Source organism: Nerophis ophidion, linkage group LG17 (assembly GCF_033978795.1).
Source record: "Nerophis ophidion isolate RoL-2023_Sa linkage group LG17, RoL_Noph_v1.0, whole genome shotgun sequence".
Taxonomy (NCBI): domain Eukaryota; kingdom Metazoa; phylum Chordata; class Actinopteri; order Syngnathiformes; family Syngnathidae; genus Nerophis; species Nerophis ophidion.
In genome coordinates, this window is record NC_084627.1 from 16,432,472 (window position 1) to 16,449,035 (window position 16,564).

The 16,564-nt window shown below is 41.3% G+C and overlaps 1 protein-coding gene across 2 annotated transcripts in view; it reads right to left on the reverse strand.

Annotated features, from left to right (window-relative positions):
* Positions 1-6,213, reverse strand: part of LOC133536148 (astrotactin-2-like) — a 747,946-nt gene extending 741,733 nt beyond the window's left edge. For both annotated transcript variants that reach the window (XM_061876407.1, XM_061876406.1), the window contains exon 1: positions 5,740-6,213. In XM_061876407.1, the coding sequence (XP_061732391.1) occupies positions 5,740-6,160 (421 nt within the window). In that variant the 5' untranslated portion in view covers positions 6,161-6,213. The remainder of the gene's footprint in view (positions 1-5,739) is intronic.
* Between the last annotated feature and the right edge of the window lie 10,351 nt (positions 6,214-16,564).

A 16,564-nucleotide genomic window follows, 5' to 3' on the forward strand; every position in this document is an offset into this window, starting at 1 on the left:
GGAGCAGCGGTGGCCACGCCCGGGAATCATTTTTGGTGATTTAACCCCCAATTCCAATCCTTGATGCTGAGTGCCAAGCAAGGAGGTAATGGGTCCCATTTTTATAGTCTTCGGTATGACTCGGCCGGGGTTTGAACTCACAACCTACTGATCTCAGGGCGGACACTCTAACCACTAGGCCACTGAGTGGTAGTAAAATTACTTTTAGCACAAAATCCCGCCCCCCTGAACAGGACAAGCGGTAAAAAATGGATGGATGGAATATAACATAATATTTTATTTATTTATATTATGACTTTATTTTTTATTTTTTTTAAGTAAAACAATATTAAAAGAAGCAGCTCTTATCCTAACAAGGTCTTGTAAACGTACCATTTTTTTGTCATACTCTACCACAGTGGTTCTCAACCTTTTTTCAGTGATGTACCCCCTGTGAACTTTTTAATTCAAGTACCTCCTAATAAGAGCAAAGCATTTTCGGTTGAAAAAAAGGGATAAAGAAGTAAAATACAGCACTATGTCATCAGTTTCTGATTTATTAAATTGTATAACAGTGCAAAATATTGCTCATTTGTAGTGGTCTTTCTTGAACTATTTGGAAAAAAAGATATACTAATAACTAAAAACTTGTTGAAAAATAAACAAGTGATTTAATTATAAATTAAGATTTCTACACATAGAAGGAATCATCAACTTAAAGTGCCCTCCTTGGGGATTGTAATAGAGATCCATCTGGATTCATCAACTTTATTCTAAACATTTCTTCACAAAAAAGGAAATCTTTAACATCAATATTTATGGAACATGTTGTATTTCTTTTCACAGTTTGTGAACTTACATTCATATTTTGTTGAAGTATTATTCAATAAATATATTTATAAATGATTTTTGAATTGTTGCTATTTTTAGAATATTTAAAAAAAAATCTCACGTACCCCTTGGCATACCTTCAAGTACCCCCAGGGGTACGTGTACCCCCATTTAGGAACCACTGCTCTATCACCTATGTGTCAAAGTCAAGGCCCCTGGGATGTTATTTGATTAATATTAGATCCGGCCCGCAGGCCACAGCCGCCTGCTGCTGTTTTGCACGCACCAATACTCCATTGGTGTTGACGCTAGGAATTTTCAAAATGGGGTCCCCATCAAGTCATAAAAATGGGGTCCCACAGTAAATTTTTGGGGTGCCACTTTTTTGTTTTGAAAACCGTCTGATAACATTATCCTGTTGTATCTCACATTCTATCTTGTGTTTTGGGGAAAAGGTTGTCATAAACGTTACTTAATTCATTAAAAAAAAATACAAAAGAAAACAAATTCAGTTATGTTCATTCACTTTCTTCATTCCTTCACGGATCTAAACTTTAATGCTGCCGGTATTTTTTTTTGTTATATTTTCACAACATGTTTGTTCTATTTTGGGCCAAAGTAAGACAAAAAAAAAACAATCTGAATTTGTCTTTATTTTTTAGTTTTAATACCATTATTTTAATAGTCCGGATAGCGTGTGCACAGATTTCCCTCCATGCGGATCCTGAGCTAAAATGAGTTTGACACCCCAGACTAACGTATCTCGTAACATTTTCCATATCGTATATAAAAGTCACAACCTTTATCAGTTGTGACGGACTCCGTGGACTAGTGGTTAGAGTGTCCGCCCTGAGATCGGTAAGTTGTAAGTTCAAACCAAAGAACATAAAAATGGGACCCATTACCTCCTTGCTTGGCACTCAGATTCAAGGGTTGGAATTGGGGGTTAATTATTCCCGGGCGTGGCCACTGCTGTTGCTCACTGCTCCCCTCACCTCACAGGAGGTGATCAAGGGTGATGGGTCGAATGTAGAGAATAATTGTGTGTGTGTGTGTGACTATCAGTGGTACTTTAACTTTAAAAATGTATTTGCTTGTAACAGTGAGACTTACGTTACTAATAATGTGTGTAACATTACATCTTTGTTATTGTAACTTTAAAAGGGGAACTGACCTTTTTCGGAATTTTGCCGATCATTCACAATTCCAAAGAGAGACAAGAAAACTTTCTCCTTCTTTTGCTTTCTAATTTGTACGTTAATAAACGGCAAGTACGAGATGGCTAACAATGAAGCTCATGGAAGTCATCTATTGCGACAATAAATCTTCTAAAATACATTGGATGCAGTCTTAATGTTTGTAAAATCACCTTTATCATGAAATAGTACAACTTTCTTTTTCACATAAGTCTGACTTTATTCCCGTAACTTGAAGAAATTTTGTTTACCATATATTCCGGACCATAGGGCGCATCTATAATGGTATGTTGAAGCACATCAAATGGTGTGGCTTCACCAAAGTCGTACTAAAACATGTTGACAGATTTTTGAGTGCCGTGTGTGATGCTCTATATTTTCAATCGAACATATAAAAAGTTGGCGCTGTTTACTTGAGTCATATTGCCATCATAATGCGGTCTACACATATCTCTTATGTTTGACGGCCATCTACTGGTCACATGTATCAGCACACTGTGTGCCAAATAAAATTGCTTCGAGGTTGGTAAGCAAAACCAGAAATTTTCCATACACTAGGCACACCGGGTTACAAGGTGCACTGTTGAGTTTTGAGGGGGAACATTTTTTTAGTGCGCCTTACAGTCCAGAAAATACAGTACAACTTTGTTTTCTCATAAAAGTCTGACTTTATTTCTGTAACTTCAAGAATTTTTTTTTTTACTTATTTTGGCTGTATAATTTCATGTGAAGACAACTTTGTCGCACTTTGCAATGTTGCGGTAAAAATGTTTTGAAAATATTTTGGCTGAAAAAATACAAAAAAAATTCCATTAAAAGTGTGACTTCCTCCTCAACTTGGAAGTTGTATTTTCATTCCTCTAAAATGAAGCCGGCGGCGTTCCTCTGTGTTGTTGATAAATGGCATTCGCTTTGCATAGTAGAGTTTTAACTTGCAGTTACAGATGTAGCGACCAACTGCAGTTACTGACAGTGGTTTTCTGAAGTGTTCCTGAGCCCGTGTGGTGATATCCTTTACACACTGATGTCGGTTTTTGATGCAGTATCGCCTGAGGGATCAAAGGTCCGTAATATCATCGCTTACATGCAGTGATTTCTCTAGATTCCCTAAACCTTTTGATGATTTTACGGACCGTGGATGGCAAAATCCCTAAATTCCTTGCAATAGCTCGTTGAGAAATGTTGTTCTAAAACTGTTTGCTTACAAATTGGTGACCCTCCCCTCATCCTTGTTTGTGAATTACTTAGCATTTCATGGAAGCTGTTTTTTATACCCAATCATGGCACCCACCTGTTCCCAATTAGCCTGCACCCCTGTGGGATGTTCAAAATAAGTGTTTGATGAGCATTCCTCAACTTTATCAGTATTTATTGCCATCTTTCCCAACTTCTTTGCCACGTGTTGCTGGCATCAAATTCTAAAGTTAATGATTATTTGCAACAAAGAAAAAAACATCAGTTTTAACTTCAAATATGTTGTATTTGTAGCATATTCAATTAGATATGTGTTGAAAATTAATTGCAAATCATTGCATTCCGCTTATATTTACATCTAACACAGTTTCCTAACTCATATGGAAACTGGGTTTGTACTTGTAAAATGACAACTTTTAGCACAACAAAATAAAATGTTAATCTTGTAATATAACAACCACAGTCGTCGTAACATTTCTTTGTCATAATTTTCATTCTTTTTCCGCTTAGTTTAACTATTGTTTATTTTTGGTGTGACTTCAATACCACTTAGTGAAAAATGACCTAGGATTGTACGGTATACGGGCATTTATGAAGCACCACGGTACTAATGACTTAAAAGAAAGTACTATACTGCATTTGTAAAATACCAGTACTTTTTTTTCATGGACATGACGGCACACCATGGTGACTCAAAACTAAAGTATGAGGGTAAAGACATATTTTTATTTTGACACTATAACTAAAAAACAGGAACAAACAAAAGGCGCGCACAATGGCGGAGAACAAACTGGACGAAAGAAAACAAAGACTTGCACAAAGGCAGAAACTATGAACTATAAACATAAACTTACTTGAAATGGAACTGTAAAACATGACATGAAGCAGAGTAGAGGTATCGAGGGTGATAGATTGTGGCAGAAGGTGATGTTGCCAGGTCGAATAACAGAAACAGACCGGCTTTAATAGCAGTGACATGATCAGTGAAAACAGGTGTGCGAGTGCAAAACGTTACACAGGTGCTTGACAGGTGAAAACTAATGAGTAGTCATGGTAACAAAACAAACCAGGAAGTGCAAAAACAGGAACTGAGTGTCCAAAAAAAACAAAACATGATCTCACAGACATGACATTGTTTATTTTTGGTGTGACTTCAATACCTCTTTGTGAAAAAATGACCTAGGATTGTACGGTATACGGGCATTAATGAAGCACCGCGGTACTAATGACTTAAAAGAAGGTACTATACTGCATTTGAAAAATACCAGTACTTTTTTTTTCATGGTCATGATGGCGCACAATGGGGACCCAAAACATATATAAAGTATCCAAACAACAAAATGATAAGTGCGTATTGCATTTAATTTTACATTTAATGCCAGAATTGTTCTATAAGTGCAAAAGAAACATGTTTATTGTATGACAACATTTTAATAGTGTATTTTTTTTGTGGTGCCCTTTTATTTTGAAGAGTATGGAAATACATATTGGTACCGGGGACAACATTAATCGCAACAGTAAATTATTTTAAAATGACAACTTTTAGCACAGGCCCTGTGACGAGATGGCGACTTGTCCAGGGTGTACTCCGCCTTCCGCCAGATTGTGGCTGAGATAGGCACGAGCGCCCCCCGCGACCTCAAAATGAATAAGCGGTAGAAAAATTGATGGATGGAAGGAACTTTTAGCCCAGCAAAATGAAATGTGAATGTTTTAATAATACAATGTGACTTAATCCTTGTAACATTTTGTTGTCATAATGTTCTAACTTTTTCCACTTAGTTCAACTATTGTTTATTTTTGGTGTGACTTCAATACCTCTTAGTGAAAAATGACCAAGGATTGTACGGTATACGGGCATTAATGAAGCACCGCGGTACTAATGACTTAAAAGAAGGTACTATACTGCATTTGAAAAATACCAGTAGTTTTTTTTTTTTTTTATGGACAAGATGGCGCACCATGGGGACTCAAACCAAAGTATTCAAACAACAGAATAAGTGCTTATTATATTTAATTTTTAATGCCAAAATTGTTGTCTGAGTGCAATAACAAACATTTGTTTATCGTAATAATGTATTTTTTGTGGTGCCCTTTTATTTTGAAAAGTATGGAAATACATATTGGTACCGGGGACAACAATAATCACAATAGTGAATTCTTTGAAAATGACAACTTTTAGCACAACAAAATAAAATGTGAATGTTGTAATATTACAATGTGACTTAATCCTTCTAACATTTTGTTGACATAATTTTAAAACTTTTCCGCTTAGTTCAACTATTGTTTATTTTTGGTGTGTGACTTCAATAGCCTTTAGTGAAAAATTACCTTTTTAATAGTAAACAAAACCTTTTTTTGTCTTCTAACATTGTATGGTTATAAAAGTACATATTTATAGAAAAAATTAAAATAAATGTGTAGAAAACTACATTGGTGTAATTTAAGATGCTTAAATCAACAATTAGTGGCTGGAGGTGTCACCATGGAGGCCTGCCATGGAGCAACATGGACTCGGGTGAATATTGGTAGTTCTTACCGAGAGTGAAGTAAGGAAGAGCCGTGTTGTCGAGATCATCCATGACGGAAATCATCCCAGGTAGATCAGTCCTGACGAACAACAAGAGCCGCGACTCCCCTCCTCCTGGTCCCCCTCCCGCGGTGCCACCTGCTCCGGCGACACTACTTCCTACTTCTCCTGCTCCCACCGCGCTCCCGGCGGCTCCGACACCGGTGAAGCTGAACTCGTTCTCCCGGAGAACCGGCAGCGTGGAGACGGTGACGGTCTTGATCTCGCACGGCGTCTCCGCCGCGTGGCCCTCGCCGCCTCCGGGCGTCCCCTCGTCCCCTCCCCGCTCGGCCCGCAGCGGCTCCGCGGTTCGCGTGAGAGCGAGCCCGGCGAGGAGAAGCCGGAGGAGCAGCGGCGGTAGCGACGATGGCGGAGGTGCGGTGCTCGCCATTTGGACCCCGCTTCCCCCTGTGCGTGCTTTGAAGGCGGCGAGCGGAGTGGCCGCGTACTTATGAGCGGAGCGCGGTCGACTCGCTCACTCCCGCGCGCACACACGCACGCTCACACTCGCAGCGATGCACGGCCGTCCAGGAGGCGGCAGCACAGGTGAGCTTGGCGGGGGGAAGAATCCAGGGAAGAGCCCATAACCTCCAAATCAACCATGTTCACTAAAACACAACATTTAGTTGGTAAACAAATATTTAATCTGCATCATACAAGTTTATACGTTAATTACAATAATGCTTTTTCGTAAGTAAAAAAAAATAAAAATTAATTTGACTAATTTTACTTAAAAGCCTACTGAAACCCACTACTACCGACCACGCAGTCTGATAGTTTATATATCAATGATGAAATATTAACATTGCAACACATGCCAATACAGCCTTTTTAGTTTACTAAATTACAATTTTAAATTTCCCGCGGAGTTTCTTGTTGAAAACGTCTCCGTGCGCGTGACGTCTCGGGTTGGAGTGGACATATCAGCCCAGCACCACACACGGCTAAAAGTCGTCTCTTTTCATCGCATAATTACACAGTAATTTGTTCAATTAATAATGGAGACTATAAAGAAGAATGCTGTTGGTGGAAAGCGGTGGATTGCAGCTGTCTTTAGCAACCGAAACACAGCCTGTGTTTCTTTGTCTGTTGTGAAACTTTAACACAGAGCGGTCAAGCGAACATGTTTCTCTACGTCAACCAGCGAGTTTTTGGATGGGAAAATTGTGATATTAAGTCGGCTCTTACCGGAGACTTCAGTGGATTATGGGACTTCCTCCTGCAGCTCAAAAAGGCAGCTGTGATCTTGGCTCCTCCATTGGCTTCTCTGAAAGACACTGGCGTTTGACTTTCAGGTATGACTTTACAATCTCACTAAAACACTATTAAAACAATAAGCAGATAAGAGATTTTCCAGAATTATCCTAGTGAATGTGTCTAATTACATCTGAAATGCTCACACTGGAGCCGTCGCTTTTTCTTTTCTTTTTTTTTCTTTTTTTTGGTGCTTCACTCTAACTTTCCTTATCCACAAATCTTTCATCCTCGCTCAAATTAATGGGGAAATTGTCGCTTTCTCGGTCCGAATCGCTCTTGCTGCTGCAGGCTCACATTGTAAACAATGTGAGGATGTGAGGAGCCCTACAACCCGTGACGTCACGTGCACATCGTCTGCTACTTCTGGTAAAGGCAAGGCTTTTTTATTAGCGAACAAAAGTTGCAAACTTTGTCGTCAATGTTCTCTACTAAATCCTTTCAGCAAAAATATGGCAATATCGCGAAATGATCAAGTATGACACAGAGAGGACCTGCTATCCCCGTTTAGATAAGAAAATCTCATTTCAGTAGGCCTTTATATAACCAGTGCAGAGCACCCATGTGGGATTGATGGCAACTTTAAATCCTTACAATATTTTTAGAAACATCATTCTTCTTCTTGTTATTCTTGCAGCGATTTAAGTCCGTTTAACATATTAATAACAAAGTCACAAATAATTTAATCTAAAATTAACAAAGCCTAACTAAGACTTCATTGTGCCTGATAATGAACTAATGACACAATTCAATCAATGAATCAATCAATGCTTACTTAAATAGCCCTAAATCACGAGTGTCTCAAAGGGCTGCACAAGCCACAACAATTATCTTGCCTTGGAACACACTGCAGACGAGCAAATGAAGAGCATACTTACCGTATTTCCTTGAATTGCTGCTGGGGCGCTAATTAATTTAAAACCTCCTTTCACTCCTGCGCTTACCAAATGCATGCGGTAAAGGGAAGCATGCGCTAATTATTTTAAAACCTCCTCTCAATCCGGCACTTACCAAAGGCATGCAGTAAAAAATTGAGTGTGATGTAAGGACACCATCATGAAAAGCACATTTAATAAATAAATAAAAAAACGTTATTATGGTCTTACCTTTACTTATAAATGAAGTCCATGCCAGCCCCTTCTGATCAAAAGCATCGATAACTTGATTATAGAAGTCTTCCTTATCTTTCTTCAGTTTTAAAAGTCTCTCTGTCCTTTATTACCTCCTGCTTCGATTGAAAGTCCACTTTAGAAAACTGCTATCAGACTGCTGCTAACAGTTCGCTTGGCTCCTCAAGTGGGGGTGACGACAGAATTAACCTCGAACAACTCCCCCTCCCGTTCTGTTCCGTGGGTGATTTTTTTTCCCACCGCTGGCACCATAAAGTGTTCTTGTATAAATAATACAATGGGTATTTAGGACTGGAACATGCTTTATTTCAGCCCGGTTGTTTATATAGCCAGCATAGGAGTAGTGATGTTACATCCTTAAAGGTCCGTCGTGGCCCCCCAGCGTCAAATCCATTCCCAGCACATATCACGTTAACTCGTTGTCACTTCTTCTGCAGCCGAGTAGTCACAAAAAGGATCACTAGCGCCCTCTACCACCAGGAGGCGGGAGTCATTTAATGACTCATATTTTTGACACACACAGTTACGGTATATTAATAAAACATAGCTGCTTACTGTTCTTTTTAGCATACCGGTATTCAATGGCTTGGACCTTAAATCCTACTGAATAGCTCTTAATCTTCTTCCCTTTATGCAATTTCAAATTACCAGTATTGAAATCAGCCTCCTCCATTTTGAAAATGATGACAGGGGAAGTGTCACCCGTGACGTCGCGAGTTTGACCCGGCGGTAATTCAAGGCAGGCGCATACTATATGCCCGGCGGCAATTCAAGGAAATACGGTACTCAACAGCCATACATGTCACACTAAGGGTGGCAGTAGGAACAATGCCAACACTGTCATAAACATGAGCCACATAACCACATTGCTGACGAGCGAATGAAGGGCATATTTACTCAACAGCCTTACGTGTCACACTAAGGGTGGCAGTATGAACAATGCCAACACTTTGGACTCACGCACCTGATTTGTTTATGACTCATGCACCTTTTTTAATCATGTCACCATTATCTAAGCCTGTAGTTGCCAGGTCGTCGGCCTGGCGACATCACTTTTGATACCCCTGACATTATCCATGCGTGTTTTTTCACGTCACAGTAAGTGTTTTCGTTTTTATGTCCATAGTTCTGCCTTTGTGCTAGTTTTTTGTTTTCTTAGTCAAGTTTCTTCTCCCCCTTGTGCGCGCCTTTTTTTGTTCCTTTTTAAGTAATATTAAATCATGGCGTTACCTTCACGCCTTGTCCAGTCCAGTCGCTTTGCACCATGGGAAAACAAACCGTGTCATAGTCCAAGTCTGCCGTCAGTAGTGGTGTTGTTTTTTAAGCAAAAAGCTAAGATTGTGACCCTTCTGTAAAATGTAAATATTGCATGTTTTGTGGAATATATACTCACAGCATGTACATAAAACATTGATGGAGGTTTTTCGAGCAATTTGTAGGAGGAATAGAGCGAGTTAGAATTCATTTTTAAGAAATTGTTCTTGTCTTACTTAAGGATTATGAATCAATCAATCAATCAATCAATGTTTACTTATATAGCCCTAAATCACTAGTGTCTCAAAGGGCTGCACAAACCACCACGACATCCTCGGTAGGCCCACATAAGGGCAAGGAAAACTCACACCCAGTGGGACATCGGTGACAATAATGACCCAGTGGGACGTCGGTGACAATAATGACTATGAGAACCTTAGAGAGGAGGAAAGCAATGGATGTCGAGCGGGTCTAACATGATACTGTGAAAGTTCAATCCACAATGGATCGAACACAGTCGCGAGAGTCCAGTCCAAACCGGATCCAACACAGCAGCGAGAGTCCCGTTCACAGCGGAGCCAGCAGGAAACCATCCCAAGCGGAGGCGGATCAGCAGCGCAGAGATATCCCCAGGCGATACACAGGCAAGCAGTACATGGCGACCGGATCGGACCGGACCCCCTCCACAAGGGAGAGTGGGACATAGAAGAAAAAGAAAAGAAACGGCAGATCAACTGGTCTAAAAAGGGAGTCTATTTAAAGGCTAGAGTATACAAATGAGTTTTAAGGTGAGACTTAAATGCTTCTACTGAGGTGGCATCTCGAACTGTTACCGGGAGGGCATTCCAGAGTACTGGAGCCCGAACGGAAAACGCTCTATAGCCCGCAGACTTTTTTTGGGCTTTGGGAATCACTAACAAGCCGGAGTCCTTTGAACGCAGATTTCTTGCCGGGACATATGGTACAATACAATCGGCAAGATAGGATGGAGTTAGACCGTGTAGTATTTTATACGTAAGTAGTAAAACCTTAAAGTCACATCTTAAGTGCACAGGAAGCCAGTGCAGGTGAGCCAGTACAGGCGTAATGTGATCAAACTTTCTTGTTCTTGTCAAAAGTCTAGCAGCCGCATTTTGTACCAACTGTAATCTTTTAATGCTAGACATGGGGAGACCCGAAAATAATACGTTACAGTAGTCGAGGCGAGACGTAACAAACGCATGGATAATGATCTCAGCGTCTTTAGTGGACAGAATGGAGCGAATTTTAGCGATATTACGGAGATGAAAGAAGGCCGTTTTAGTAACGCTTTTAATGTGTGCCTCAAAGGAGAGAGTTGGGTCGAAGATAATACCCAGATTCTTTACCGTGTCGCCTTGTTTAATTGTTTGGTTGTCAAATGTTAGAGTTGTATTATTAAATAGAGTTTGGTGTCTAGCAGGACCGATAATCAGCATTTCCGTTTTTTTGGCGTTGAGTTGCAAAAAGTTAGAGGACATCCATTGTTTAATTTCATTAAGACACGCCTCCAGCTGACTACAATCCGGCGTGTTGGTCAGCTTTAGGGGCATGTAGAGTTGGGTGTCATCAGCATAACAGTGAAAGCTAACACCGTATTTGCGTATGATGTCACCTAGCGGCAGCATGTAGATGCTGAAGAGTGCAGGGCCAAGGACCGAACCCTGGGGAACTCCACACGTTACCTTAACGTAGTCCGAGGTCACTTCGTTATGGGAGACACACTGCATCCTATCAGTAAGATAAGAGTTAAACCAAGACAGGGCTAAGTCTGACATACCAATTCGTGTTTTGATACGTTCTAATAAAATATTATGATCGACGGTATCGAAAGCAGCGCTAAGATCGAGGAGCAGCAACATAGATGACGCATCAGAATCCATCGTTAGCAATAGATCATTAGTCATTTTTGCGAGGGCTGTCTCCGTGGAGTGATTTGCCCTGAAACCGGATTGAAAGGTTTCACATAGATTGTTAGACGCTAAGTGTTCATTTAACTGCTCCGCAACAATTTTTTCAAGGATTTTTGAAATAAAGGGAAGGTGAGACACCGGTCGGTAGTTTACCATGAGGTCAGGATCGAGGTTAGGTTTTTTAAGAAGAGGATGAATAACCGCTTTTTTGAATGCTAGGGGAACAGTGCCCGAGGAGAGTGATAAGTTTATAATATTTACCACTGATGGACCTAATAATACAAAGAGCTCCTTGATCAGTTTCCCAGGAAGAGGGTCAAGTAAGCATGTTGTCTGTTTTATTCCATTTACACGTTGTAACAATTCCTCTAATGTTATTTCCTCAAAACAAGAGAAACTATTTTGGAGGGCAGTATCCGCCGTATATACCATCGTATCAGTGTTAATAGAACCCTGTTGTGGCTGGGACGCATTGTCTTTAATCTCCTTTCTAATGACTTCAATGTTCTTACTAAAGAATTGCATAAAGTCATCAGCTGAGTGGGTTGAGCTACTGGAAGGGGTCCCTTGTTGGGTTAGCGATGCTACCGTACTAAACAAAAATTTAGGATCGTTTTTATTACGGTGGATGAGATTTGAGTAATATTTAGCTTTAGCTAAGGTAAGCATGCGTTTATAAGTTATTAAACCATCACTCCATGCTTGATGGTGCACCTCAAGTTTAGTCGTGCGCCATTTGCGTTCCAGCTTTCTACATAATAATTTCTGAGCTCTAGTTTCTTCTGTAAACCACGGGGTGCGCTTTTTTGGAGCCTTTTTTTAACTTTAGCGGTGCTATGTTATCAATGGTTTTGCACAGGGTGTCGTTAAAGTTGTTAGTGAGGTTATCAATAGAGCCCACATACTTTGGGAATGGTGCCATTACAGAGGGCAGTAGGTCAGCAAGAGTTGTCGTTGTGGCTGTATTAATGTTGCGGCTGCTATAGCAGTTATTATTATTATTAGTTTGACGAACATGCGTCTGAACCTCGAATTTTATAAGGTAATGATCGGACAATACTTTAGTATACGGGAGTATCGTAACTTTGGAGACGGTGATACCCCTGACAAGCACTAGGTCTATTGCATTACCGTTGCGATGCGTGGGTTCATTTATTATTTGTGTGAGACCACAGCTATCAATTATAGTCTGGAGCGCTACGCACGGTGGGTCCAATGGGGTATTCATATGGATATTAAAGTCCCCCATTATGATTATATTATCGGCGTGTGTCACTAGATCAAGAACGAACTCTGAGAATTCATTGATAAAGTCCGAATAGGGCCCTGGGGGGCGGTAGATAACAGCCAGGTGTAGAGGTAACGATGTGGCAGACTTCATAGTGAGCACCTCAAATGATTTATATTTATTATTTATGTTAGGACTAAGGTTAAAGTTTTCGTTGTATATTAGTGCGACCCCCCCACCCCTTTTAAGCGGACGGGCAATATGCGCATGTGTAAAGTTAGGAGGACATGCCTCATTTAGCGCAAAAAAGTCGTTTGGTTTAAGCCAGGTTTCGCTGAGACCGATGACGTTAAGATTGTTGTCTCTGATAATATCATTAACTAATAACGTTTTGGAAGACAATGATCTTATGTTTAAAAAACCTATATTATAGGTAGTGGGCTGTTTTAGGGAGTTTTTGATCAAATTATCCGTAGTAGCAATATTAATAATGTTGTGTTTATTATGCCCAGTGCATTTAGTATAGTTACGACCATATCTAGGAATTGATACGACAGGAATTTTCCGATTGTTTGATTGTTGCTTTGATAAACTGCACGCATCATGGTTAGCCACCTCAGTATCGGGGATTTTCCGATTGTTTGTTTGTTGCTTTGATAAACTGCACGCATCATAGTTAGCCACCTCAGTAAAACACATGTCCAACTCTGAAACACTCAAAGCAGAAAAAATGTGTTCTAATTTAACTGACTCCTTACCCAGACCAGTAGTCTCGCATTTTCCATTTAAATCGGTCTTCAGGATGGAAGGAAGTGGTGTTCTGTGGGGATTAGCCTTCTGCTTTGTTTTTAGCCCCGCTCGACATCCGCGTTTCTGATCACACCGCTGGCGTCTGCTCCGTAGACGGCCCCCGCTGCTACTAGACTCCCCTGCTTCACAGGCCGCTGGATGTAGCCGCCGACGTATTCCCATGCTAGTTAGCATGTTTAGCACGCACGCGTCTATCAGTCCAAAACGGCCCGATATGTCCACATCCAGAAGTGTCTGGCGGTCGTACGTGATCACGGAGTGACCACGATGTGAGCCAGCCATAAAGTTTGTATGAGAATGATAGACAACATTCCAAAAAAAAGTGCATGTCCCCTTTAACTTGGGGTTTGTTTGTGTTCAGTCACCAGGTGAAGAAGAAGAAACATTTTGAGAGACTTGGGAATGATCAATGAGGTATTAGAAAATGTATTTTAATTCTGAAGTAAAGTTAAAGTACCAATGATTGTCTAACACACACTAGGTGTGGGGAAATTTGTCCTCAGCATTTGACCCCTCCCCTTGTTTACCCCCTGGGAGGTGAGGGGAGTAGTGGGCAGCAACAGAGGACACGCCCGGGCATAATTTTTGGTGATTTAACCCCCAATTCCAACCCTTGATGCTGAGTGCCAAGCAGGGAAGTAATGGGTCCCTTTTTTATAGTGTTTGGTATGAACTGACAACCTACCGATCTCAGGGCAGACAATCTAACCACTAGACCACTGAGCAGTACAATGTAAGTATTCAAGTGCACGTTAAATACCCCAAAATAAATGGAATAACTATAATCTCATCTGTGGCAAAACTTTATGACTGTGCTATTATGACGCAACCTCAAAGCTAAGGAGTGACCTAGACCCTGAGGCTATGTCTACACTAAGCCGGATAACATCTTAAACTAATAATTATTTAGCCCAGGGGTAGGGAACCTATGGCTCTAGAGCCAGATGTGGCTCTTTTGATGACTGCATCTGGCTTTCGGATAAATCTGAGGTGACACTGCTTAACCAATAAGTAATGAATAATTCCACTTGTAATCAAAGTGTTAAAAATAACGATCAAAATAGAAAACATGCTCATGCATTTGAATCCATCCGTCCTTTTTTTCTACCGCACTTGTTCAAGAAGTTGCATTAAGGGTAAGAAGTGATTTATTTATTACGGGTTAGTTTAGGGCTTGCTCTCCAGGGGGTTCTTCAGACCACCAAGCACCGACATGAGAGCCTGTTTCAGGGTTGCAATATTTTTTTATTTTTCAATAAATATATCTGTTGGTTTACAGCAATTGTCTTTTTCTTTCGTTCTCGCTCGCGCTCTGGCTCCAGCTCCAACCCCGTCTCTACTCCTGGCTCCTGCTTATAAACAGAGCGACAGGGGATGAGATAACAAGGCCCAGGTGGGCCGTCTACGCACCTTTCGCTGATTTCGAGGCTGGTCCTGGCAACACCCTGCTTCGCTGCAGGCCCGCAGGCCACGCCCCCCGCAGTTAGCTTCAGAATAACAATGTTATTACAAAGAATAAGAGACCTGTTATACTCTATGTTGGTCTTACTTAAAAATGTTGTGTTCAGTGCTAAAACATATTTTATGGCTCTTACGGAAATACATTTTAAAATATTTGGATTCTTGGCTCTCGCAGCCAAAAAGGTTCCCCGACCCCTGATTTAGCCTAAGCCCCATTCCAGCCACGATAAACCATCGCTCAAGATTCCCCTCCTTGGAAATTTTTTTTACACGGGTAAGTGCGCCGTGTATTTCATGAATCTGCGGCTCTTAGCTTTGTATGCATGGACTCTTTGATCCTTCACAAACTGAGTTCGGAGAGGAAGTGATGTCAGAAAGAACGCGTCACAGCTGGCTTCATAACAACCGGAGTGTGGAGAGACGGAGCCGACGAGCCGACAGCAGAATAGGACAGACAGCGGTCCTACCCGAGCTGGGGGCCAGGAGGCGGAGCATGCAGCGTAGCGGAGAGGCGGGGCAAGCTTGGAGCGACACTGCAGCCATCAGAGACAGGTGCGTAAACGACACACCTGCTCTCAATCTCTGCATCTTCTGCTGCAGCATAAAAGGGGAGAAGGAGGAACAATTGTGGTAGAAGTAGGAGAGGAACCACCCGACAACGAAGACAACGAAAGCGACCCAGAGAGAGATGAGCCCCCGCGGAAGACACAGCCACCGGCCACCGAAAGGCGCGCCGCGACGAGCAAGAAGGGAGGGCGCGCTAGAAATTGGCGCGACCGACTGGCAATAAAACTTGGTTATTGAAATAATAAACCAGAGTCAACCCTGCTACAATGCGTCTTGCATCGATGGTCACTGAAACCCACATGATGACGGCTGGAGACCTGTCACACGGAGCTAGCCACTGGGAATATGGAGGCGAGTCATCCGGACATGCCCGTGTTCCTCCTTCTTCTACAGACACTTGTGGAAATCACACATGAATACTTTAAGAGAAGAAAACGCACGATTGCAGCTATTTGGGATACAACACTTCTCAGACGGCAAGAGAACTTTTGAATTCCCGGGTCAGCTGTGATTATACTTACTGAAAAACATTTCCCATTTATCGAAGGAGAGTCAACGAGAATGCGAGCTCTGTGGATGTGATAAAACAAGGTAACGTGTGCTTTGTATTACCTGGTAGTTGAGTGAAGACTACAGGAAACTGCGAATACATTGGCAAAGCAAACTGTATCAGTTGTTGTCCACCATGTATGTCGCGGACTCAATGTCTAGGTCCAGAGTATATAAAGTCACCTAAAAGGAATGGACAATGAAGGTGAAGGCCAAAGAGTAAGGAGTGTCCTGACCAGATATCTACAAACCCCGTTTCCATATGAGTTGGGAAATTGTATTAGATGTAAATATAAACGGAATGCAATGATTTGCAAATCCTTCTTAACCCACATTCAGTTGAATATTCTACAAAGACAACATATTTCATGTTCAAACCGAAATTAACCTTAGAATTTGATGCCAGCAACACGTGACAAAGAAGTTGGGAAAGGCGGCAATACATCCTGATAAAGTTGAGGAATGCTCATGAAAAACTTATTTGGAACATCCCACAGGTGTGCAGGCTAATTGGGAGCAGGTGGGTGTCATGATTGGGTATAAAAACAGCTTCCCAAAAATGCTCAGTCTTTCACAAGAAAGGATGGAGCGAGGTACACCCCTTTGTCCAC